Source organism: Aotus nancymaae, unplaced genomic scaffold, assembly GCF_030222135.1.
Source record: "Aotus nancymaae isolate 86718 unplaced genomic scaffold, 86718_ANA_hifiasm-v0.15.2.pri h1tg000049l, whole genome shotgun sequence".
Taxonomy (NCBI): domain Eukaryota; kingdom Metazoa; phylum Chordata; class Mammalia; order Primates; family Aotidae; genus Aotus; species Aotus nancymaae.
In genome coordinates, this window is record NW_026988463.1 from 25,665,798 (window position 1) to 25,689,901 (window position 24,104).

Below are 24,104 nucleotides of genomic sequence, written 5' to 3' on the forward strand. Positions count from 1 at the left end.
CATTGCTTAATCTGGCCTTATACATAGTGCAGAAATGCGGTTCAGTGTTCCTAAGCATGAGGCTGTGATGTGCCTTATGAACAAAATACATATGTTAAGAGGCTTTGTTCAGGCATGAGTGATAGTGCTGTTGGCTGTGAGTTCGATGTGAATGAATCAATGGTGTATAAGCATCTTTAAACAGAAACACACATACACAAGGTTCTGTGTTGATTGGTTCATGAAAATATGACCAAAGACTGACAGGCACCTAACCCTGTATTTCCCCTGGGAGTGGTAGTTCCAAATTTGCTAATTCAGAATTCGAGGAGACTTTCTAGACCACTTACACTGCAAATAATGAGAATCGACTTTAGGTTTTTAGAACAGAGTTTAGCACACAGTATGCACCTTTTACGTTATGGCTATTATTTTTTAAAATTTAAATTTTGCTAATTTGATTGGCACTTATTTAGTTACAAGAAGAGGCACACTTGTTGCTAGGTTGGCTGTTTGTATAAATCTAGTTGATGTGGGGTTGCCTAAAGGTGTGTATAAAATGCTGGCGAGTCTGGTGTCCAATGGAACCAGTTCTCTGGGACCTGAAGAGGACACATGGCAGTGTGACATCAGGATTGGGTAAAGGACCAGGCTCAAGGTGTAAGGATGGGCTTCAGTGAAAGCTAAATTAGGGACCTGGCCACACTCCTGCCTTATAGTCAAAAGATGTGATAATCACGTTATTAACCTTGAACCAATGCCTGCATTGATATATTTTTTAACTGCATTAGAATATGAAATGATGGCCTTTGAAATACCAGGGGTGAGTGTTTTGAGAACATATCTATTCACTGAAGCAAAAAATTAGCCCACCTGGTCTGACGAAAGATGTTTTCTGATTTGTAAATGGGGTGATGTGAAATCTCTCTCACGAAGCCTGAGAGCCTAAAAACCACTTTTTGTTACACATCAAACAAAGTTTCACACAAAGTGAAACTGCATGAAATTGGGATCGTTTCAGAACACCCAGGCTGTATGACACACGTGTACACACACGCCTCCTCTCTGCCTTGGCCACCACGGGGCACGAACCGGGTGTGTTCTCTTTTGCTAATGTGTATTTGAGCCTCAGAATGAGAGCTGCAGAAACTTCCCTGCAGGGCCCCAAACTGTCTCCCCCTGGTGGCTTTTCTGAGTGGGTAATGGGCCTGTTAGAGGCTGTTTGTAGACAAACAGCTGGGCACACGCCCCCTGGGCTCTGATTAGAGATGCTTAACCGTTGGAACAGCAGTTCACTCCCGGCTAGGGGGTGCAGCAGCCCAGACTCTCCAATGATGAGGAGGAACAAGCCACCATTTCTCTTTCAGGATATTAAAGCATTTGAAAACCAAGGACCCCATGCAATTGAGGCTGGAGCACTTGGAGCAAGGCTTCTCTGTCTATGTCAACGGCGCCAACTCAGAGCTGAAATCATCACCGCGGAAAGCCATTCACTCTGACTTCTCCAGAAGTGCCTCCCACACAGAAGGGACAGACGGTAAGCGCAGGTCCTCCAGGCTGAATCACAGCTCTGTTAATTAAAATTAATTAGGGGTTTGGGTGTGGCGGCTTACACCTATAATCGCAGCACTTTAGGAGGATGAGGCAGGTGGATCACTTGAGGCCAAGAGTTCCAGACCGGTCTGGGCAACATGGTGAAACCCCATCTCTACTAAAAATATGAAAATTAGCCAGGCATGATGGCACACACCTGTAGTCCCAGCTACTCAGGAGGGTGAGGCAAAAGAATCACTTGAACCTGGGAGGCGGAGGTTGCAGTGAGCCAAAATTGCGCCACTGCACTCCAGCCTGGGTGACAGAGCGAGACTCTGTCTACATAAAAAAAATTATTAATTAGGGACTGTGGAACCATGTCCTGTGCATGTGAACAACGAACACAAGTTAGCAACACCCTCATGGCCAGAAAGCATAAGAATGAGAAAGAGAAATCCTATTTTATTCCTTTTAAAACTAGTCTTGGCCTCTACTACCCCAGAGCAATGGCAGCCAAAGCAGTAAATTTCTGGCTTTTACATTTCCTGGGTCTTAAGTATCAGTACTTTAAGGAAATGTCTAGGGAAATTTAGGATTATATCTGATTTTTCACTTGATATGTCTTAACTTGAGTACCTAACCCCTGTGTAATTTTTGATTCCACCACTTGTTTCTGCATTTAGTTAACCCGTACTCATGCATACTTTAAATGGATTTCATGTGCCCTATACAAAAAGCACAGGAAGCCTGTGTGTAATAGAAAAATACCCAACCCAGCTTAGCACAGACACCAAAAATGACTGGGCAGTTGAATAAATGAAATGGCAGAGCATATGGAGTCAGGTTGCCATGGGAAGCCACTTAGTTTCTCTGTGCCTTTGTTTGCTCATCTTTAAAAATGGGACTCAGCTAGGTGCGGTGGCTCATGCCTATTATCCCAGCACTATGGGAGGCCAAGGTGGGCAGATCCTTTGAGCTCAGGAGTTCGAGACCAGCCTGGGCAACATAGTGAGATCCCATCTCTACAAAAAATACAAAAAGTAGCTAGGCATGGTGGTACATGCCTGTAGTCTCAGCAACTCAGGAGGCTGAGGCAGGAAGACTGATTGAGCCCAGGAAGTCAAGGCTGCAGTGAGCTATGACCACGCCACTGCAGTCCAACTGGGTGATAGAATGAGACCCTGTTTCAAAATAAATAAATGAATGAAATACAATAACATGGGACGGGCGAGATTGCTTATCCCAAGTGGGGGTCAGAATGCCCTTCACGGCGGGCTGCCTTGCTGGAGGGGCTAGTGTGCTACCAAGTCACAGGAGGGTCTGGAGTGAGGCAGACTGGATTAGAATGAACCCTGTTCTGCCGCTTTCTGGCTTTGAGACCTTAGGTAATTAGGACCTCTATGACCCTCACTTTCCTCTTCCATAAAATGGGAATAATTATGTCCAGCTTGCAGGCTTGCCAGGACACAGTAACTTTGATTTGTGTTATTCTAATCTGTGGCCTCACAGACATGGTAAGATCCCAAGCCACTAACATATTATAAAAGTCAAAACAACAACAAGGGTAAGAAGAGAAAGTGATTTGAAATGTTTTCTGAGGAGAGCCACTGCAGTTGAACTCAGAGTATAGCTTGAGCTCCCGACCACCCAGGGCAAAGAGGGAAACCAGTGACTCTCCTAGTTTTCATGGTAGAGGCAGACTTGCTGCTAGTAAGGAAAATTCAGCTTTTCCTGGTCCTGGTTTCAGGGAGGAACAGATAACAGGATTTTATGTACTTAGAACACCAGCAGTACATTTATTCATTCATTCAGCAAAGAGATTGACCCTCTACCCTCTTTTATACAAATAGTGACCTCTTGTACCTGCTGTCCTATACCTTGTCTTTGTATCTTGAAGACTGTTCTCTGTATATATAGACCTGCCTGATCTGGCTATACATTATACATATTATTCCATGGCATGGATATACTGGAACTTCTTTACCCATTCCTTTTTTGCTCAGCATTTAGCTTGTTTTCTAATGTCTTGTTGCTACAAACGGTGCTGCAGTCAGTGTCCTCATACACAAGACTTTGGGCACACTGACATGCATTTTAGACACGAGCTACAAACCATCCCGGTACTGTGAGCTTGTCATCAGTGCCTCACCAAGTCTCCTTCCTTCTTCTCTGGTGCAGATTATGGACGAAGAACTCTGTTTCGAGAAGCTGAAAAAGCCTTAAGACGCAATTCACGGACAGCCCCCAGCAAAGTCCAGCGCCGAGGATGGCACCAGGTCTGGAGACTGTGGCCCCAGCCCACGCTTTACAATACAGAGTGTGGGTGGCTATAGGAACAGAAATACAATCAGAGCATTTAAAACCCCCATGAGCCAGGCGCAATGGCTACTTTCTGCAATCCCAGCATTTCAGAAGGGTGAGGTGGGAGGATCGCTTCGAGCCCAGGAGTTCAAGACAAGCTTAGGCAACAAAGCGAGAACTTCTCTCTACTAAAAATAAAAATAAAAAATTAGCCAGATGTGGTAGCACGTACCCCTAGTCCCAGCTATGCAGGAGCCCAGAAGTTTGAGGCTGCAGTGAGCTACAGTTGCACTGCTGCACTCCAGCCTGGGCAACACAGCAAGATCCTGTCTAAAAAAAAAAAAAATCCTGTGGGCTGTAGGTGGGTCTGGCTGGGCACAGTAGTGATGCCCTTTCTGCATGTGGAACTGACCTCTGGAGAGTCCTCTCTGCTGCTGGCCCTCCCCTTTGGATGGAGCCACTCCAGCTCCACTGGGGGGTGTAGGAAGGTCAGATTCAGAGCCCCATCATGATGACTATTCATTCAGCTATTTTTTTATTGAGTACTCCCTATGTGGCGTGCACAGTCCTGGATGCCAAGGATACAGTAGGTGTATATGACAAAGCTCCTGCCCCAAAGAACTGAGATGCCATTTTGGGTTGCAACTGGTGTGCTAATGTCAAGAGCTTGCATTTCTGAGCATTTACCCCAGGTACCATGCATAGGCTCAGCTCCCATGTAACTCAACTCCTTTGCCCTCCCAGAACTGTAGAGTACATTCCAATATTGTCCCTCTTTATAAGGAGCTGAAGAGATGGAGGTTCAGAAAAGTTCAGTGTGCTTTCCAAGGTCAACAGCTAAGAAGTGGGCTGAATTGAATCAAGGGTCAATCCTAGATCTTTTGCCCCAAGTTCTGTGTTCTTGCTCATATAGTTCTTGATATTTTACCTTGTAGTTACTCATACCTTACCTGGGAGTAGCGTGTCCCAGCCCCGTCAGATGAAGAATGACGAGGTTCACAAACTTGGAAAGGAGAGCTTTATTTCTCAGAAAGCATGGCAGCCTCCCAGGTATATACTCTGGCAAGTTGGGAAGCACAGCCTCAGGCCAGAAGCCAGAAACCTGCACTTTCAAGTTCGAAGGGGTAGGATGAGGGATTTATGCTGAATAGGTGGCCCAATATACATATTCAGTAAGCTGTAGGAGGAGTCATGAATATTTATGAAAGGAGAAATATACACATGTGCAGTTGAGCTTCATGCCTTTCCTTGGATCCCGTGGTCCAAAAATGGGGGTGTTAGCATGATTTGAGGGTGGAGTTTTTGGCCTCTGATGTCAAAAGGTGAATCAGGGGACATAGAAACCCTCACTGTGCATCTTCCATAGAAGAGCCAAAACCACTCCATGGTCGGTGGTCCCTTACCAGGAAGAAATGCTGGTCAGATGTGTGGAAACCACAGAAGGGAGGGGCAGCAGGCATGCTGTTGGTTGATATCAGTGGTGGAGTCTTTGAAAAGGCCTGGATTTTTTTTTTTTTTGAGATGGAGCCTTGCTCTGTCATTCAGGCTGTAGTGCAGTGGTGCAGTCTCAGCTCACTGCAACCTCTGACTCCCAGGTTCAAACGATTCTTCTTCCTCAGCCTCCCAAGTAGCTGGGATTACAGGTACCCACCACCATGCCTGGTTAATTTTGTATTTTAGTAAAGAGAGGGTTTCACTTTGTTGGCCAGGCTGGTCTTGAACTCCCAACCTCAGGTGATCCACACAACTCAGCCTCCCAAAGTGCTGGGATTACAGGCATGAGTCACTGCGCCCAGCTGAAAAGGGCTGGATTCTTTATAACCCATAGGAAAGAAAGCCTCCTGGTGGTTAATGACAGAGGAAGTATAATGAGGCATGTCCGACCTCCCATCCCATCATGGGTGGAAACTCAGTTTTAAGGTTTCTCTGGGGTTCCCTTGGCCAAGAAGGGGTTCATTCAGTTGGGTGGGGTCTTGAGATTTTCTTTTTATTTCTCAGTCCTGACTGTATATTTAAATGGTCTAGGGAAGTTTTAAAATACAGATGCTCAGGCCCCACCTCCAGAGATTCTGACTTGCTGAGGCTTAAGTAGTGTGATTATTTTTTAAATTATTGTTATTTTTTCTTTTTAAAATTAATTTTTTTAAAATTAGAGACAGGGTCTCACTATGTTACCCAGGCTAGTCTTGAACTTCTTGCCTCAAGTGATCCTCCTGCCTCGGCCTCCCAAAGTTCTGAGATTTCAGGCATAAGCCACCACGCCGGCCTGTTGTTATTTTAAAACTTGTGTTCACCAAGATTGGGAGCTACTACCATACAACAATTCACACTCTACTAAATATACAGGTCTACCATAAATGCTTTCGTACTATTTATCAGTCCACCCACAATAACCCAGTGGGTCAGTAAATGTCCTCATTGTGCTACTGAAGAGATTGAGGCTGAGAGAGGTAAGGTGACTTCCTCAGGGTCGCATAGCTACTAAGGAAGAGGGCAGGCTGGGATTTGAACTCTGGGCCTGTGGTTACAAACCCTGGTCTTTCTGCTTCCCCAGAGGGGCATCTTCAAGTCTTTGATTAATTGGGGAAGGGCTTCCCTGCCTGATCTCAGTGCTGAGGAGAAGGGCCTGGAGGACACACAGCCTGGAGGCCTCCTTTTGTCCCCTGCAATGAATATTAATTTGCTGCTAATGAGGCCTTTCTCCACCTCTCACTTAAGACAGTTCTTCTAGTTGTTTTGAGAGCTTTCTATTATCTGGAGCCTTATTTGTGTCTTAGATTGTGGCTTAATAGCTGGCCCCAGAGTCTGCAATTTAAAAAACTCGGCCTAAGATTAATTAGCATCCTCCCCAGTCTCTCCTTGTGGTCCCACACTTCACAGGGCCTAATCATAGCTAATTTCCTGGTTTCCTGATGCCTCGAGGGCTGTAATTGTCCTTCTACACTGTATCAGTCAGGGGTCGGTCAGTGCCTAACAGCAGAGACCACTCAGGCTATTTTAAGCGGAAAGAAATACGGTGCAGGGAATCGGGGTGTTTATAAAGTCCTTGGGCTAGCGGGAGGAGTGGACTCTGGGCTGGGCCTCTAGGAATAGTGCCTGAAAAGCATGGTCTTAGCCTGGGCCTGCCAGGAGAGCGGCTGCCTAGGATACTGTTGGGAAGGTGGGGGATCGGCATCAGGAAGGCATCACCTTAGCTGCAGTCCAGGGAGTTACTGCCCCAGCTGTTGGCCTCAGAGTGCCCCCACACCTGCTAGAGCAACGTTATGAAGACCCTGCACCGCAGTGTGGCTGGCCAGCCAGGGACATTGTTGAAGAACCCAATGCCTCCAGGACTGTGCTTAGCACTGAAACAGCCAACATCTACCCGCTTCCTCTCCTCACCTCACTTCTGCTTTCCCTGACTCGTGTGAGGCCATCTGATTGGCTGCACCTAAATCACACCCAGAACCCAGGCCAGAATTTACCCGTAATAGGTCCGTTGTGCGATGCTGGCAAGTCTATACACACAGACACCGGGTTTCAGCAGAGAGAGAGGTTTAATTGTAGGGCCGCCAAACGAGGAGATGGGAGGAAACCTGAAATCTGTCTCCGGGAGGAGTTTGGGGCTAGTGTTTTTAGGGTTTTGGAGTGGGCTGGCATGTGGAGATCCTTGATTGTTAGAAGAGTGCAGAGTGAAGTCACAGGACAGGGAGATGAAGAAGTCGTGTTCTCGTGCAGATCCTGTTCATCGGTGGGGGCCTTCAAACTGGCTGGCGTCAGTTGTTTTGCTGGAATTTAAGATCTGAAAAACATCTTAAGCAATTCCTGAACAAAAACCTTACGATTCTGTGGTCAGAAATCTATAAGGAATAATGGGAATACTAATGGTCAGTATCCAGTGAATCTCAGTTACAAGGAAGTGGGTGATAAATGCTGAGTTGTAACTATATTCTGCACAGAATTCTTGTTAACCCTGTGAGGACGGCTTCAGAAAGGGAGCCTGGGAAATGTAGTATTTGGCTTTCTGGCCTCTACCCCACAGAAAGGCTCCCGGGGGAGTGTGGGATGGGTACTGAGTACTAGCCCCCTCCAGTCCAGAGCATGGATCCGCTCCACACACCCAGGCTTTTGGGGACTACCCTTAAAGATAGAGACAAACTAGGGAGCATTCAGAAGTGGTGAGTGAACTACAACATGTGTCATGAATGAAATCATCTGTTAATTTGATACATATTGGCACGTAGCAGGGCCCAGGCGCTGTGCAAGGCTCTAGGGTTAAAAAAAAAAAATCCAAGAAGGCTCAGTTCTTGCCCTTGAAGTTCGGGCTGTGAAGACATGGGAACTGCTTAACTGTGAGGAGGATGTGACACCTGACTTCAAACAAATGGAGGGCGGGCCTGGCAGGGTCTAGAAGTTAACCACTTGAGGCCGGGCGCGGTGGCTCACGCCTGTAATCCCAGCACTTTGGGAGGCCGAGGCAGGTGGATCACGAGGTCAAGAGATCGAGACCATCCTGGTCAACATGGTGAAACCCCGTCTCTACTAGAAATACAAAAAAAATTAGCTGGGCATGGTGGCGCGTGCCTGTAATCCCAGCTACTCAGGAGGCTGAGGCAGGAGAATTGCTTGAATCCAGGAGGCGGAGGTTGCGGTGAGCCGAGATCGTGCCATTGCACTCCAGCCTGGGTAACAAGAGCAAAACTCCATCTCAAAAAAAAAAAAAAAAAAAAAAAAAGAAGTTAACCACTTGAAGCATGTGATTCAAACTTGCCCCTAGATAATGGTTTTTGGACTCAAAATGTTTTTAAAAGACTTTTAGAAGCTTGCTAACATTTAAATTCACAAGATTTTATATTAAAAATATATCTAGCCAGGTGCGATGGCTCACGCCTGTAATCCTAGCACTTTGGGAGGCCGAGGAAGGAAGATCACCTGAGCTCAGGAGTTTAAGGCCAGCCCAGGCAACATAGCGAGTCCCATCTCTACTAAAAAGAAAAAGAAAAAATTAGCCAGGCATAGTGGTGCACACCTCTAGTCCCAGCTACTGGGGAGGCTGAGACAATTAGGATTGCTTGAGGCCAGAGGTTCAAGGGTCCAGTGAGCCATGACCACACACTCCAGCCTGGGGGACAGAGCAAGACCCTATCTCAAAAAATTAAAATCTAGATTTCTTCTTCCCGGGAAAAAATGGAAAATCTGACCCCCATGCTGGGCCATCCTCCTCCCTGCTAGGCAGCAGGAGCCTTGTCTAGCTGCTGCCTTCGGACAGAGCATGAGCCTTCCTGTTTGCCAAAGTCCCCACCACTCCCTGGAGCTTCAGTGGTGAGGCTGAGTGGCAGCTGTGGTTTACTATCAGATTTAGGTTATGGTTTCTCTAATCTCATGTTTCCATTTCCCATCTCTGGCTCTTAGGGGCATTTGAATTTGTAGCCCCTGGAGAGTGGACGGAATGGGTTTTGGACTGCTCACTGGCTGTGTGCCCCAGAGCTGGCCGTATAACCTCTCTGAGCTATGTGTATGTAACCTCTCTGAGCTAAGTGCCCTGGAGCTGGCTGTGTAACCTCTGTGAGCTGTGTGCCCCAGACCTGGCCACGTAACCTCTCTGAGCTATGTGTGTGTAACCTTTCTGATCTGTGTGCCCTGGAGCTGGCCATGTAACCTCTGTGAGCTGTGTGTCTTGGAGCTGGCCACGTAATCTCTGTGAGCTGTGTGCCCCGGAGCTGGCCACGTAACCTCTCTGAGCTGTGTGCCCTGGAGCTGGCCACATAACCTCTGTGAGCTGTGTGCCCCAGAGCTGGCCACGTAACCTCTATGAGCTGTGTGCCCCAGACATGGCCGCATAACCTCTCTGAGCTATGTGTGTGTAACCTTTCTGATCTGTGTGCCCTGGAGCTGGCCATGTAACCTCTGTGAGCTGTGTGTCTTGGAGCTGGCCACGTAATCTCTGTGAGCTGTGTGCCCCAGAGCTGGCCACGTAACCTCTGTGAGCTGTGTGTCTTGGAGCTGGCCACGTAATCTCTGTGAGCTGTGTGCCCCGGAGCTGGCCACGTAACCTCTCTGAGCTGTGTGCCCTGGAGCTGGCCACATAACCTCTGTGAGCTGTGTGCCCCAGAGCTGGCCACGTAACCTCTATGAGCTGTGTGCCCCAGACATGGCCGCATAACCTCTCTAAGCTATGTGTGTGTAACCTTTCTGATCTGTGTGCCCTGGAGCTGGCCATGTAACCTCTGTGAGCTGTGTGTCTTGGAGCTGGCCACGTAATCTCTGTGAGCTGTGTGCCCCAGAGCTGGCCACGTAACCTCTGTGAGCTGTGTGCCCCAGAGCTGGTCACGTAACTTCTGTGAGCTATGTGTGTGTAACCTTTCTGACTGTGTGCCCTGGAGCTGGCCATGTAACCTCTGTGAGCTATGTGTCTTGGAGCTGGCCACGTAATCTCTGTGAGCTGTGTGCCCTGGAGCTGGCCACGTAACCTCTCTGAGCTGTGTGCCCTGGAGCTGGCCACATAACCTCTCTGACCTGTGTGCCCCAGAGCTGTCCACATAACCTCTGTGAGCTGTGTGCCCCAGAGCTGGCCACGTAACCTCTCTGAGCTATGTGTGCCCGGAGCTGGCCACATAACCTCTCTGAGCTGTGTGCCCCAGAGCTGGCCACGTAACCTCTGTGAGCTGTGTGCCCGGAGCTGGCCATGTAACCACTCTGAGCTCTGGTTTCATCATCAATGAAACCTCCCAGAGCTGCTGGAGGGGAGCGTGTGCAGCATGCATTACAGGTGGTCCTTCAGCAGGGACTGCCTGCTGCTTCAGGTGAGTACAGGTAACAGACAAGTCCAGAGGAATGGCTAAGAGCTCAGACCCTGGAACCTTCCAGCAGCCCCAGTGCAAAGCTTTGGCTCCGCCTCTTGCCAGCTGCACAGTGGCTAAGTTGCTTAACCCCTGGGTGCCTGCTTTCTCATTTGTCATGTGGGGTTGGTAATGGTAATTAATGAGGGCAATTAATGAGGATCAGATGGGCCGGTGTTTGGAGAGAGGCTGAAGCAGTGCCTGGCACAGGAGAAACAGTCAGTGAATGGTGCCGACTGTTGTTGTTTTAATCAGCAGAGGGGTTGACGGGGAGGGCAGCTCGGCCTGTAGGCCTCAGGGCTCTTCACTCTAGTGTGTTCCTTTGCTCACTCATACTTCACTTCATTCATTCCATTGCTCATGTATTGAGCACATACTCAGTTTTGGCACTTACAGGTGCTGGGGTCTGAGCAATGAGTGAGGCCGGCCCTGCTCTCCTGGAGTTCATGTTGATGGGGAGCGGATAGGGAGGATGGAGAGGCAAAGGACCAAAGGCAAGCAAGCAAGTCGGGAGACGGTGCGATGAAGGAAGGACAGAGGACAGCGGCCTGAGGGAGAGGGTGTCGGGGGAAGCGTTCCTTCAGCGAGGGTGGGCAGCACAGCCTCCCAAGGGGTCCCATCACAGCCAAGTCCTGAGAATCGCCTGGAGCCAGCCCTGGAAAGATCTGTGGCTGGGGGAGGGTTTCAGGTGAGGGGATAGCAAGGGCAGTGGGCTCTGGGCACAGGCTGAAGGGAGGCAGGGCAATCAGGATAGGGTGGCAGAAAGGGTGGGGATGAGGGTGTCAGGACTGCAGGTAGGAAGAACCGGTCATACAAGGCCTAGAAGACCACAGGAGGGAGTTTGGATTTTTTTTTTTTTTGACCCAGGCTGGAGTGCAGTGGCACAATCTTGGCTCACTACAACCTCTGCCTCCCACGTAAAGAGAACCTGGGAGGTTCAAGAGATTCTGCTGCCTCAGCCTCCTGAGTAGCTGGGACTACAGGTGCGCACCACCATGCCTGGCTAATTTTTGTATTTTTAGTAGAGACAGGTGACCTCGTAATCTGTCCACCTCAGCCTCCTAAAGTGCTGAGATTACAGGTGTGAGCCACCGTGCCTGACCAGGAGTTTGGATTTCAATCTAAATGTGAGGAATTTCCAAGAGGGTTGAAACAGTAGAGCGCCACATTTGGGTTCACGCGTTGGGTTCATATGTGCAGAAAGGACCACCCATGGGGGCAAGGGAGGACCAGGGAGCCTTTGAAGCAGGGCTCTCTCTCCACCAACCTTCCACAGTCCCCGCTCCTGGCACCTCTGTTCCCCATCCCCGAGCTGCCGCTGACTCGTAGCTTCAACATTCCCTTAATCCATCATGCCTTCTCCATGCCATTTTTCACTCCCTCCATGTTCGTTAGTTGAAAGTTTCCAAGACAGAGACAGTCTGAATCTCTCAGCTTATCTCTGTTTCTCTGGACACGGACTGGGCTGCCACTGCTTAGCCTAGATGAGACACCCTGTCCTGCCTCAGTTGGCTATGACTGGAGCCCCTTCAGAGACCAGGTCATCTGGAGTAAACCCTGACTGCCCTAGTGCCGCCGCGTGAGCAGGAACCATGACTCCTGGAGCTTCTCATCAAAGAGGCTGGAGGTAGAACAGTGAATAGACTGGATGTGCCATCTACACTGTTATTACGGTCATGAGGAACACAGGCTGGCTCCAAGAAGTGGAATTAAGTCCAAAGTTTCTCCATGGTAGAAAGTCCATGAAGACAGAGTCTTGGGTCCATGGGATAGAAAGGAAGATTTCCATCCTAACCCTTTTGGATGGGCTCCTGCCATGCTTAGAGGCAGCTGGGGGTAGGCAGAGTGGTCAAGGCAGCCAAGTCCCCAATGGCCGGTGGCCGGTTCTCAAAAGCCACTCCACCAAGAGAGGGACCACAGTCCTCTCCCAGTCTTGGGGTTTCTCTTGTAGGGCATTGCCAACCAGGAGGGATCAGCGGGGCCATGCGGTCACCTTGTGTATTCACAATGGGCATGGCCAGGTCAGCAGGGGACACTGTGGTGGGATGCAGTGGTCCCAGTGCACAGTGAGCACCTACAGTCCCAGCCCTATTCACAGTCCGCCAGCCCCCTGGCCTCCACATTCACCCTCTGTACTCCCCCACTGGCTGTCTTCCTGGATTTTTTTTTTTTTTTTGAGACAGCGTCTTGCTCTGTAGCCCACACTGATCTTTAACTCTCAAGCTCAGGTGATCCACCCACCTTGGCCTCCCAAAGTGCTGGGATTGCAGGCGTGAGCCACTGCGCCCAGCCCTGAAACTCTCTTGAGTCACACACCCCGTTTCTACTGACCAAGCCCAGTGCATTCACCGCCTCCAGGAGAACAGGTTTCTCTTCTTATGGTCTCATCCAAAAATAAGGAAGCACTTTGGGTAGAGCTGCCCCGACAGGAGGGGCTGTCTCAGATTGCACTGGCCTCTGGATCCCTTGGCCGGAAGGTCACAGTGTCATTCCAACGCTGGCTGCTGGCCAAGAGGCCGATGACCTTCACCTGTAAAACCCTTCCCGAGCTCCTCTGATTCCTGGGGGCTTGGGGAAGATCGTGGTGATGGTTGTGTTGGGCTCCCGAGCTGCCGCCTTCCCTGTGGAATGGGCTGGTGGTGATATATGGCCTCTTGTTCATAGTGTCCTTTTCCCCCCACCACTTCTAGGCCTTAGATCTTTCTGCTGCTATCTGTGGATTAAGATTTATGGCTTCCTCAGCCTTGTAATACTTGGGTGGACAGCGGCCTAATCAACAGAGCCGTCGTTTACCAAAATGCTGTCAGATTTGATGAACGTCATCGGCTCTTAGCATTAAATTGCTAGTGAAGGGATTGGCCTTCTAGCAATTTACTGTGGGGTGGGCTTTCCTTAAAGGTCTCTAAAGCAAGTTCATTGCAATTATTAAAGCAGAGGCTTCGCTCTCACTCAGCCACCACATCCTATGTCCTGTTGTGGCCTAAGCAGCTTCAGCCCCTTTAGAAAAACCCACAAGTGAAAATGGGACATGTTGGGGGCCCTGTCCCTTGTTATCTTCTTCCTGAGTTCTGAGACCCCTGCAGTGAGGACAACAAATGAAATAACCGTGAAACATCGGCCTTTCCAGTGATCTTGCACAACACAGACTGCCAGAGTGGGGAGCACTGCTATTTCTAAGAGATCAGACAATTCCGGTGGGACGAACACATCAAGTCAGGCAGACCTCCCCACCCTAGACCTGCCTGTCAGTATTTTAGAGCTTTCCTACCTCTAGAGGGAGCCATTGCATACTGCACTCCCGCACAACCACTCGGGGCAGCCCCCAGGCTTACTCTTCTTTTTCTACTTGACAATAAGCTTTAATGCACACCTTTTAGAACACTTTGCGAAGAGAGGTGGCAGATATGAACAGATAACTCTAGGCATGAACTGGGCTGAGTGTGGGCTGGGTATGAAATAGGCTGGCCTAGGGCTGGCAAGAAAGAACAGGGATTTGGGGGTATCAGGGCTTTTAAATCCTTCTCTGGCGTGTGATTGATACTACAAAGGTCTGCCCAGGTCTGGGTTCTGCAAGTGGGCAGGAAAGAGCAGCAGCTTTGAAACACCCACTCGGGTACAGCAGCGTGCCAAGTGGGGAGCCAGCCAGGTGCACAGTCATCATCCCTTGCAAGGGCGTGGAGGTGGGAGGCAGGGAGCCATGCACGGCCTGGGGGGCTGGGTTGGAACCTGCCAGCCTGGGCTGCTCACTGGAGGTGAGTCTTCCGTGTAGGCAGGGCTGCTTTCAATCTCCTCCCAGTGGTGGCAGAGGAGCCTCCCTGGGGCTGGGGGCGGGAGAGCAGGCCAGATGGAGGGACTATTTATTCCCCTCTGCAGCACCCACTCAGCATTAGAGACTCTTTCTGGACCACATTAATTTTGTCACATGTTGCTTCATAAACACATTCTCCCATTATATGTGCTGTGTGACCTCCTTGAGGGCAGGGCATTGGGTTTTAATTTTTTTTTTTTTTTTTTTTTGGTATCTTCCTGTGTTTTCAGAACCTTGCATGCAGTCGGCACTCAGTAAAAGCTTGCTGATTGAGTGCCCTACTGGGTCCTGACACCTCGGTGAGGTGAGCAGTGGTGCTAAAGGGAAGATGGGAAAACTGTAGAAGAAGAGAGGGAGGCTGGGCGCGTGGCTCATGCCTGTAATCCTAACACTTTAGGAGGCCAAGGCGGGTGGATCACCTGAGGTCAGGAGTTCGATACCAGCCTGACCAATGTGCTGAAACCCTTTCTCTACTAAAAATACAAAATTAGCTAGGCGTGGTGGTAAATGTCTGTAATTCCGGCTACTTGGGAGGCTGAGGCAGGAGAATTGCCTGAACCCGAGAGGCGGAGGTTGTGGTGAGCCAAGATCGTGCCATTGCACTCCAGCCTAGGCACAGAGTGAGACTCCGTCTCAAAAAAAAAAAAAAAAAAAAAAAAGAGAGAGAGAGAGACCTGAGCTTTCCTTGAACCTCAGAGCTCTCTCTCATGCTTTCAATTCAAATCCAAGGCTAGAAAAGTTGTTCATCCCAATTCTTGGTTATCTTAGTTAAGTTCAGGCACGTTTGGGTCCAGGTGCTCAAACGATATAACTACCCATTCTTCATCTCTCAACCTCCCGTGCCCCGTATGGTACCAAGACAAGCCACCAGCAGCTGCCCACTTAGGTCTGCCACCCTGCTACTGCATCCCGCACGCCCCGCCCAGAACCAGTCACCCAATCACCGAGGCCAGGGGAATCGCATACTCTGATTGGCTAGGCCTGGGTCACATGCTTCATCCACCCCTAGATTCAGTTCCATGTGAATCTCTTGGGGCCGGGACAAGAAGTGGGGAGCAAAACACCATCTCAAAAACCAAACACAGGGGAATGTGTGCTGGACTTGCAGAAACGATGGCACAAAACCCTGTAGATCCCCTGATCTCATGCTATTGGAAATTGAATGTGTGTGCGTGTAAGTTACCTGGGATCTTGCTCAGATTCACATTCCGATTCCCAAGGCCAAGGAGGGACCTGGAATTCTGCATTTCTCACAAATTCCCAGGAAAGACCAATGCTGCTGGTCCGTGGACCACGCTTAGAGTAGCAGGGTGATCCAGGCCCTCTTTTTCTTGACAAAGGACTAGAAACCCATGGGGAGGCCAGGCCGCACCCCAGGCCCTGGCTGGTGCTGGTGAGTCAGGCAGCTCCTCAGGCCTGGATCCCGTGCCCCGTGGTCCCTCCTCCTTGCACCCTCTCAAGCCATCTCTTCCCCAGCTAGAAGGCCCCCTAGTATTTGGATGTTAATTGAGTAGTTTCTGGGGAGAAGGGAGGAGCCTGCTCTCCTGGGAGGTATGATAGAAAATTCGTCTCAATGATGAACTTCAGAGCCTTTACAGCTTCATCCCAGCGGAGGCAGGAAGACTTCCAGGAATCTCTGGGCCTGGAAACCCCCAATGTTGGTTGTATGTTCCGTGTAATGCTTTTCCCTCCACAGGCCCCAGCGCCGAGGCTAACACTTGCGCTAAGAGCAAGTTGACAGGGCCTGGGAGGAAGCTGCGTCATACGTGGATCTGGAGCCCAGGGCAACATGGGACAGATGGTCAAGAGGTTGAGCAGCTGAGGCGGGGCAGGGCGAGGTGGGGTGGAAATAGCAGGGGGAACTGGGAGTCCCGAGGGGCATCTCCAAGTGACCTACCTCCTATAGGAGGGCGTGGATATGCACTTTCCTGCTGCACCCTGCCTTCTCCCTGCTCTCTCAGGGAGAATCCCTAGCTGCTTTTCTTCAGCCCTTTCCACCATTTCTCTAAGATCTTTTCTTCAGATGATCTGTAGCTCAGCCCCTGCCTCCTTTATTGTGTTAGATATGCTCTGGAAATTCTCTTTTTTTTTCTTTTTCTTTTTGTTTTTTATTTTGAGATGGAGTCTTGTTCTGTCACCCAGGCTGGAGTGCTGTGGTGTGATCTCAGGTCACCGCAGCCTCTGCCTCCTGGGTTCAAACGATTCTCCTGCCTCAGCCTCCTGAGTAGCTGGGATTACAGGCGCGTGCCACCATGCCTGGCTAATTTTTTGTATTTTTGGTAGCAACAGGGTTTCTCCATGTTGGTCAGGGGCTAGTCTTGAACTCCTGCCCTCAAGTGATCCACTCACTTGCCTCAGCCTACCAAAGTGCTGGGATTACAGGCATGAGCCACTGCACCTAGCCTGGGAAATTCTCTAATCCCAGTGCAGAGGCCACTGTAGCCCAGGCTGGACACATTGTTTTTTAACATATATATATATTTTGTAGAGACAGGATCACAGCATGTTGCCCAGGCTGATCTCAAACTCCTGGCCTCAAGCAGTCCTCCCGCCTCGGGCTCCCAAAGAGCTGGGATTAGAGGTGTGAGCCACCACGCCCAGCCCAGGTAGAGCACATTTATTCTTCAGTGTGCCTGCTGGGAGCAGTGCAGTGTGGTGATGCAGAACAAGGGTTTATCCACAAACTACAGCCCTTGGGCCAAATCTAGCCTCAACCCGTATTTGTAGATAAAGTGTTACTGGAACACAGCCATGCCCATTTATTTAGTCATTGCCCGTGGCTGCTTTTGAGCTGCAGTAGGATTGCTGAATATCCTAACAGAGCCCATATAGCTTGCAAAGCCTCAAATACTCTCTGGCCCTTTACGGGAAATGTTGGTCTCTCTTTGGTTTAGAGTCAGACCTCTGATTAGGCCCTGCAGCTTCCTCACTGTGTGGCCTTGCGCAAGTGGCTTACACTCTTGTGACTCAGTTTCCCCCTTGGTTTGCTTTTAGAACCAAATGAGCGGCTGGGCATGGTGGCTCACACCTGTAATCCCAGCACTTTGGGAGGCCAAGGCAGGTGGATCACCTGAGGTCAGGAGTTCGAGACCAGTCTGGCCAACTTGGTGAAACCCTGTCTCTACTAAAAATATAAAACTTCTCTGGGCCCAGTGGCAGACACCTGTAGTCCCAGCTATTCAGGAGGCTGAGGCAAGAGAATTGCTTGAACCCGGGAGGCGGAGGTTGCAGTGAGTTGAGATCACACCACTGCACTCCAGCCTAGGTGACAGCGAGACACTGTCTCAAAAAAAAAAAAAAAAGCTAAATGAGCAAATGCACCTAAGTACTTGGAGTGGCACCCAGTGACACGGCACGTGGTGTGAAAGCACCGATGGGGGAGCGGGGCATGAGAACTTGGGTCAGAAGGGAGTTCTGTCCAAACTGCTAGAGTCCTGTACGTCAGTAAGATTCTGACATCATTTTCTTCATCATCGAGATAATCCTTATGTTACTAAACATGCAGGGAATTGAATATTGTAGGAGGGAAAGGTTCTAACTTCGGGACTTCAAGGGAAATGCATGCCCTAATTAACCACTACCACTGTCACCCCCGCTCCTTTTTTTTTTGCTGTTTCAAGGACCAGTTCTAGGAAATTGCTTTTTCTGGGACCAATTCCTCCCCAGTTCATCCTCCAGAGACATAGAGACATAATCTCTTTTTTTTTTTTTTTTTTTTTGAGTTGGAGTTTCGCTCTTGTTACCCAGGCTGGAGTGCAATGGTATGATCTCGGCTCACCGCAACCTCCGCCTCCTGGGTTCAAGCAATTCTCCTGCCTCAGCCTCCCAAGTAGCTGGGACTACAGGCGCACAACACCATGCCCAGCTAATTTGTTTTGTATTTTTAGTAGAGACGGTGTTTCACCATGTTGAGCAGGATGATCTCAATCTCTTGACCTCGTGATCCACCCTTCTTGGCCTCCCAAAGTGCTGGGATTATAGGCGTGAGCCACCGTGCCCCTTTTTTTTAAGCAGAATCTCACTTTCTTGCCCAGGCTGGAGTGCAGTGGCATGATCTCGATTCACTGTAACCTCCACCTGCCAGGTTCAAGCGATTCTCCAGCCTCAGCCTCCCGAGTAGCTGGAATTACAGGTGCCTGCCACCACGCCCAGCTAATTTTTGTATTTTTGGTAGAGACGGGATTTCACCTTGTTGGCCGGGCTGATCTTGAACTCCTGACCTCAAGTGAACCACCCACCTCAGCCTCCTAAAGTGCTGGAATTACAGGTGTGAGTCACCATGCCTGGCCCCTAATTACCCTTGAGTACCGCTTACGTGAGTCTTAGAGCTCGCGCACATTCTCTGTGTCCTGTTCTGTCTCTCAGTAACAGGGCCAGGGCAGGGTAAGGTAAGCAAGGCCCCTGGGGCAGAATATTAAAGGAGGCCTGATGCTCGGCTTTGTGCATGAGCAGGTCGGTGCCTGAGAGTGAGGCTCCCTTACATATCACACCGTGGGTGCCTCGCTCCCCTGAAGCCAGCCCCAGCCCTGCTTACTGAGCCCAACACAGGCAGCTTTATCTCCAGCCTCGGAGCAGGTGGCAGTTTCTCTGGTTCACTACCAGAGGACATGGTTGGCTTGCTTTTGGGGGCTTTGCCGAATGAAACATACACCTGAGAGGCAGTCTGGTGACCTGTGCAGAGTAGATGCCATGTAAATAGGTACAGCCCCGCGGCGCTGTGTGCCAAAGCCCCAGCTGAGGGCTCACCTGCGGCGCTCCGTGTCATCTTTGCGGCAGCTCTCTGATGAAGATTCGTGAGTGCCATTTTAACACATTTGGAAACCGGTGCTCAGGGAAGCTAGGTGACTTGCTCAAGGTCACACAGGGCATAAGCATCCGAGTTCCAGGAATTGCGCGGACTGCCTGAGTCTAGAACCCAGGTCCTTTACCGCACAGGAGCCGCAGTAACAGAAACACAAAAGTCACAAGTGCCTGGAGTGGGTTAGCAAGTAGGAGAGAGTTGAGCTGCTTGCAGCAGAAGCTTTTTGCTGCAGCTTAGAGACCGCGCTGCTGTTTGCCTCGCTTGTGAATAAGGAATTTGGAGGCAGGCTTGTGGCATGGGTGGATGATGCCACCAGGAACCCAGTTCCTCTGTTTCACGGGGCCATCTTTGGTGTGTGGCTTTCTTCCTCATTCTCACTAGATGGCTGCTGTGTTCCCAAACATCCCATCCACATTCCAGTCAGGAAGAAGGGTAGGTGGGTAAAGGCAGAAGTCCTGTCCGCACTGAGTCTCGCCTGATTACCCAGAAAACAGAGTTTTCTCTTAAGCTCCACCTTATAGATTTCTAACCACTGGCATTGCCACACCTGGATCTCCTGGCCAACCCTGGCTGCAAGGGCCCCCAGCAATGTGACCATCTTAGTGGGGCACATGGCCACCTCAATAGAGTCAGGCAGAGAACACGTATTGGGTAGGCAGAGAGCATTGTCTCCAAAGCTAGGTAGGCTTTGGATGCATGGAGAAGATTTGGGAGAATGGCATTCAGATTGGGAGAACAGCATGAGCAAAGGCACAATGGTGGGAGAATTTAGCGTACAGGAGAGGACCAAGACTGTCACAAATAACTTTAATCCTCTTTATGTTGGTTTATGCAAAGAAGAGAATGTTTCAGTGGGGCTTGCTTCAGGCATGGCTGGATCCAGGGGTTCTAAAACCCATCAGGACTCTGGTTCAGCCTCTTAGCTCTCTTTGCTCTCTCTGTTAGCGACAGGATGGTCCCCAGCAGCTCTTGGCAGACTTCCCTGTCGCTTTGCATCCCGCAAGAAGAGAGCCTCTTTTTCTCACGGCTCTAACAGGAATCCAGGGCTATTCTCATTGGCCGCCTTAGCTTCCATCCCTGAACTGGCTGGTCATAGTGTGTTGTGAGGGCAGGATGGGTGGATTGGCTAGGCCTGTCTGAAATCCCCACCATGGGGCCACATGTGGACTGAGAGCTGGGAGGAAAATGGGTCCCAGAGGAAAACAAGGGAGGTGTTTCCCGAAGGACCCAGCCTGGATGCTCGCAGCCCCAGAAGCCCTTTCGCTTAGCCTGATTATCAGGTGTGTGGTTATCTGTGCAGCAATCAGAGTTGGAAGGTGGACTGTGGCCACGTTGCAGGGAACCTTGTGCGTCACGTGTATCAGTTAAGGTACAGGTTTGGCTGCTCCAGCAGGGAGACACAAATAATAGTGGCTTGATCAGCACGAAAGCTGTTGTCTCTGACACAACACTGCTTAGATAGGAGCAGTCTCCCTTGTTCCACGAGGTCACCGAGGAACCCCTGTTACTCTGACATCCTCCAGTTGTTGTTTTCCTCCCCCCAGCACCAGTCAGCTCACTCCCACTTCCCCATTCCAGCTGGCAGGAGAAGCTGCAGGGCCTGGGGAGGCTGGCCCCCAGCCCTTTGAGTAGACACCTGGAAGACAGAATGCACATCCCTCCCTCCCACCCACGGCTCATGAGTCAGAACGTGTTCACGTGGTTCCTTTTAGCTTCAGGGGAGGCTGGGTCTCCATGTGCACATCTGGAAACTCCAGGCAATACAAGAAGGGGAAAGTGGACACTGGGGGGCAGTCTGCAATATGCCACACCAGGCCAATGAGTTTCCTTCCCAAAGAATGATCTGAGGAATGCTAGAAGAAAGACACGCCCCAGTCCAGAGTGTCCGCAGTCCAGAAAGTTTGAGAAATGTTCCATTCTGTTTCATTCTAGGATATCCACAGTATGTGTGAATAAGCCAGGGTTTCCCAAACAAGTCTGATAACGAAGCTCCCCACCTTTCTTTTATTTAAAGACGGGGTCTGACATTGTTGCCCAGGCTGGAGTGCAGTAGTGAGATCTTGGCTTGCTGCAGTCTCGAAGTCCTGGGCTCAAGCGATTCTCCCACCTCAGCCTCTCCGAGTAGCTGGGACAACAGGCACACAACCACCACACCTGGCTAATTTTTAAATTTTTTTGTAGAGCTGGGGGTCTTACCTTGTTGCCTAGGCTGGACTCCAACTCCTGGCCTCAAGTGGTCCTCCTGTCTTGGCCTTCTGAAATGCTGAGATTACAGACGTGAGCCACCATGCCTTGACCACAAATGCCTTTTTGAGAAGTTTAGCACCTACTAACAGCCTATTAATAAAGAATTTCCAACCAGCCGGGCGTAGTGGCTCACGCCTGTAATCTCAGCACTTTGGGAGGCCGATTTGGGCAGATCACTTGAGTCCAGGAGTTCAAGACCAAGCCTGGCCAACGTAGCGAAACCCCATCTCTACTAAAGACAAAAAAACTCACCACGTGGTGGTGGGTGCGTATAGTCCTAGCTACTTAGGAGGTCGAGGCAGGAGAATAGCTTGAATCCAGGAGGCAGAGGTTGCAGGGAGCCGAGATCGTACCATTGCATTCCAGCCTGGGCAACAGAGTGAGACCCTGTCTCAAAAAAAAAAAAATAGAAAAATAATTTCTAACCAAAAAGTTACTTTAAAAAATTTTCCTGCACATATTTTGACAGCAGGAAGCAGTAGACTCTTGAGCGAGGTGGTGTGGTCCATCCATTGCTGACCTGGACGAGATGGAGACTTGTGGCTCCTGCTTATCATGACTCCACTGCTGTTGCATGCAGGCACACCACCCATGGTATCTAAGCCTGTAGATCCCGGCCGCACCTCTCCAGCGCCAGTCCCTGCCCTGCAGAGGAATAAAGACCTCATTCCACCCTATCTGAAATGCTCTGAATTTTTTGTACAGAAATCTGTGCAGATCAGAACAGAAGCTGGCCCGCGGCTCCACATCGAACCTCCTGTGGACTATTCTGAAGACTTTGAGCTGTGTGGGGATGTGACTGTCCAGGCACACAACACTTCTGAGGATCGTCCGCAGGTAGGGATGGCCTTGGCCTTGAGCTCGGGGCACCTGAAGGACGGTGAGGCTCAGTGCTGCAGTGGCCCCTGGGGCACTTTCTGATGGTTATTTATTCTGTCCTTCACTCGCCGCTGTGTGCCTTCACTGTTGCGTTCATTTCACACACTTTGCTGCGCAGACCTTGGGCTGGGAGGTCAGCATTCAGACACACCCAGTGTCCAGGGGTCAGTGAGGCCAGGGTCTGACCTCTAAGGGTCACCAGCCCACAGTCCCTGTACAGCGAGAGAATGCAGAGAGGTTGGGGCAGAGCATGGCGAGGACAGAGGAGGGAGAGGATCCCAGAAGGTTTCCCAGAGGGAGTGACATTTGTCCTGGGTCCTAAAAGCTGGGTAGGGGTTTGAGGGGCAAGTTGGTGAGGGCAGGGAGGAAGAGCTGATACTCAGCCCATCCACACGTCTTGACATGCACTGGTACATGTTTTGAATACCACCCCCAGGGCAGCAGGAGCCATGCATTTAAAAACCTAGAGGCCTGTGCAGCTTTAGCTTGGAGTCCATGTCAGTTTAGCAGCTTACAAGGTTGACAACAGGACATTTTACTCCCCTTCCTCAGATTTCTGTTTCATTCCTGAAATCCTTTGGACTGTAAAAGTATATCCCAGTCCTTCCTTCCAAAAATATTTGTTAAACATCTCTCACTGAGCATCAGGCTCTGTCCCAAACACTAGAGATTCAGAAATGAACACAATTGAAGAGGTACTTATACTTTTTAATTTTATTATTATTATTATTATTCTGAGATGGAGTCTCCCTTTATTGCCCATGCTGGAGCGCAGTGGCGCAATCTCAGCTCACTGCAAGCTTCACCTCCTGGGTTCAAGCGATTCTCCTGCCACAGCCTCCCAAGGAGCTGGGACTATAGATGCGCACCACCAAGCCCTGCTAGTTTTTGTATTTTTAGTAGAGACAATGTTTCATCATATTGGCCAGGCTGGTCTTGAACTCCTGACCTCGTGATCCAACCCCAAAGGGCTGGGATTATACACATGAGCCAGTGCACCTGGCCATTTTTTAATTATTATTTTTAAAGACACCTAGGCTGGAGTGCATTGTCACAATCATAGCTCACTACGTACGGCCTTGAACTCCTGGGCTCAAGCCATCCTCTCACCCCCCAGCTTCCTGAGTAGCTGGGATTACAGGCATGGGCCACACCCAGAAAGGTGCCTGTTCTTAAGCAACTTATGTTCTAAAGGGGAGACAGACAATGAAGAAAAAAGCAAGAAATAAACAATGAGTTCATTTTAGACATCGATAAGTTCTTTGAAGTTAGCAGAGGAGAAAGATGGGACAGTAAGATGGTGTGAGAGAGAAGGCAGTGTTAGCCAGGATAGAGTGAAGGAAGGTCTCTTTCCAGCATGACATTTCAGTTGAAACCTGATGGATTGAGAGCGGCTTGGGGCCAGGCACTGTGGCTCATGCCTATAATCTCAGCAGTTTGGGAGGCCGAGGTGGACGGATCACCTGAGGTCAGGAGTTCAAGACCAGCCTGGCCAACATGCCAAAACCCCATCTCTACTTATAATTCAAAAAAATCCCAGCTACTCAGGAGGCTGAAGCAGGAGAATTGCTTGAACCCGGGAGGCAGAGGTTGCAGTGAGCCGAGATTACACCATTGCACTCCAGCCTGGGTGACAGAGCGGCACTGTGTCTAAAAAAAAAAAGGTGTCTTCACAAGGAGCAATGAGAAAGGCATTCCAGACAAAGGAAGCAGGAAGCGCAGTGGCATGAGGCCAGGC

The 24,104-nt window shown here is 50.0% G+C and overlaps 1 protein-coding gene across 2 annotated transcripts in view; it reads left to right on the forward strand.

Annotated features, from left to right (window-relative positions):
* The window catches only part of KATNIP (katanin interacting protein), a 221,421-nt gene that overhangs the window by 75,323 nt on the left and 121,994 nt on the right, over positions 1-24,104 (forward strand). For both annotated transcript variants that reach the window (XM_012464613.2, XM_012464614.3), the window contains exons 4-6: positions 1,347-1,516; positions 3,691-3,788; positions 22,193-22,324. In XM_012464613.2, the coding sequence (XP_012320036.2) occupies positions 1,347-1,516; positions 3,691-3,788; positions 22,193-22,324 (400 nt within the window). The remainder of the gene's footprint in view (positions 1-1,346; positions 1,517-3,690; positions 3,789-22,192; positions 22,325-24,104) is intronic.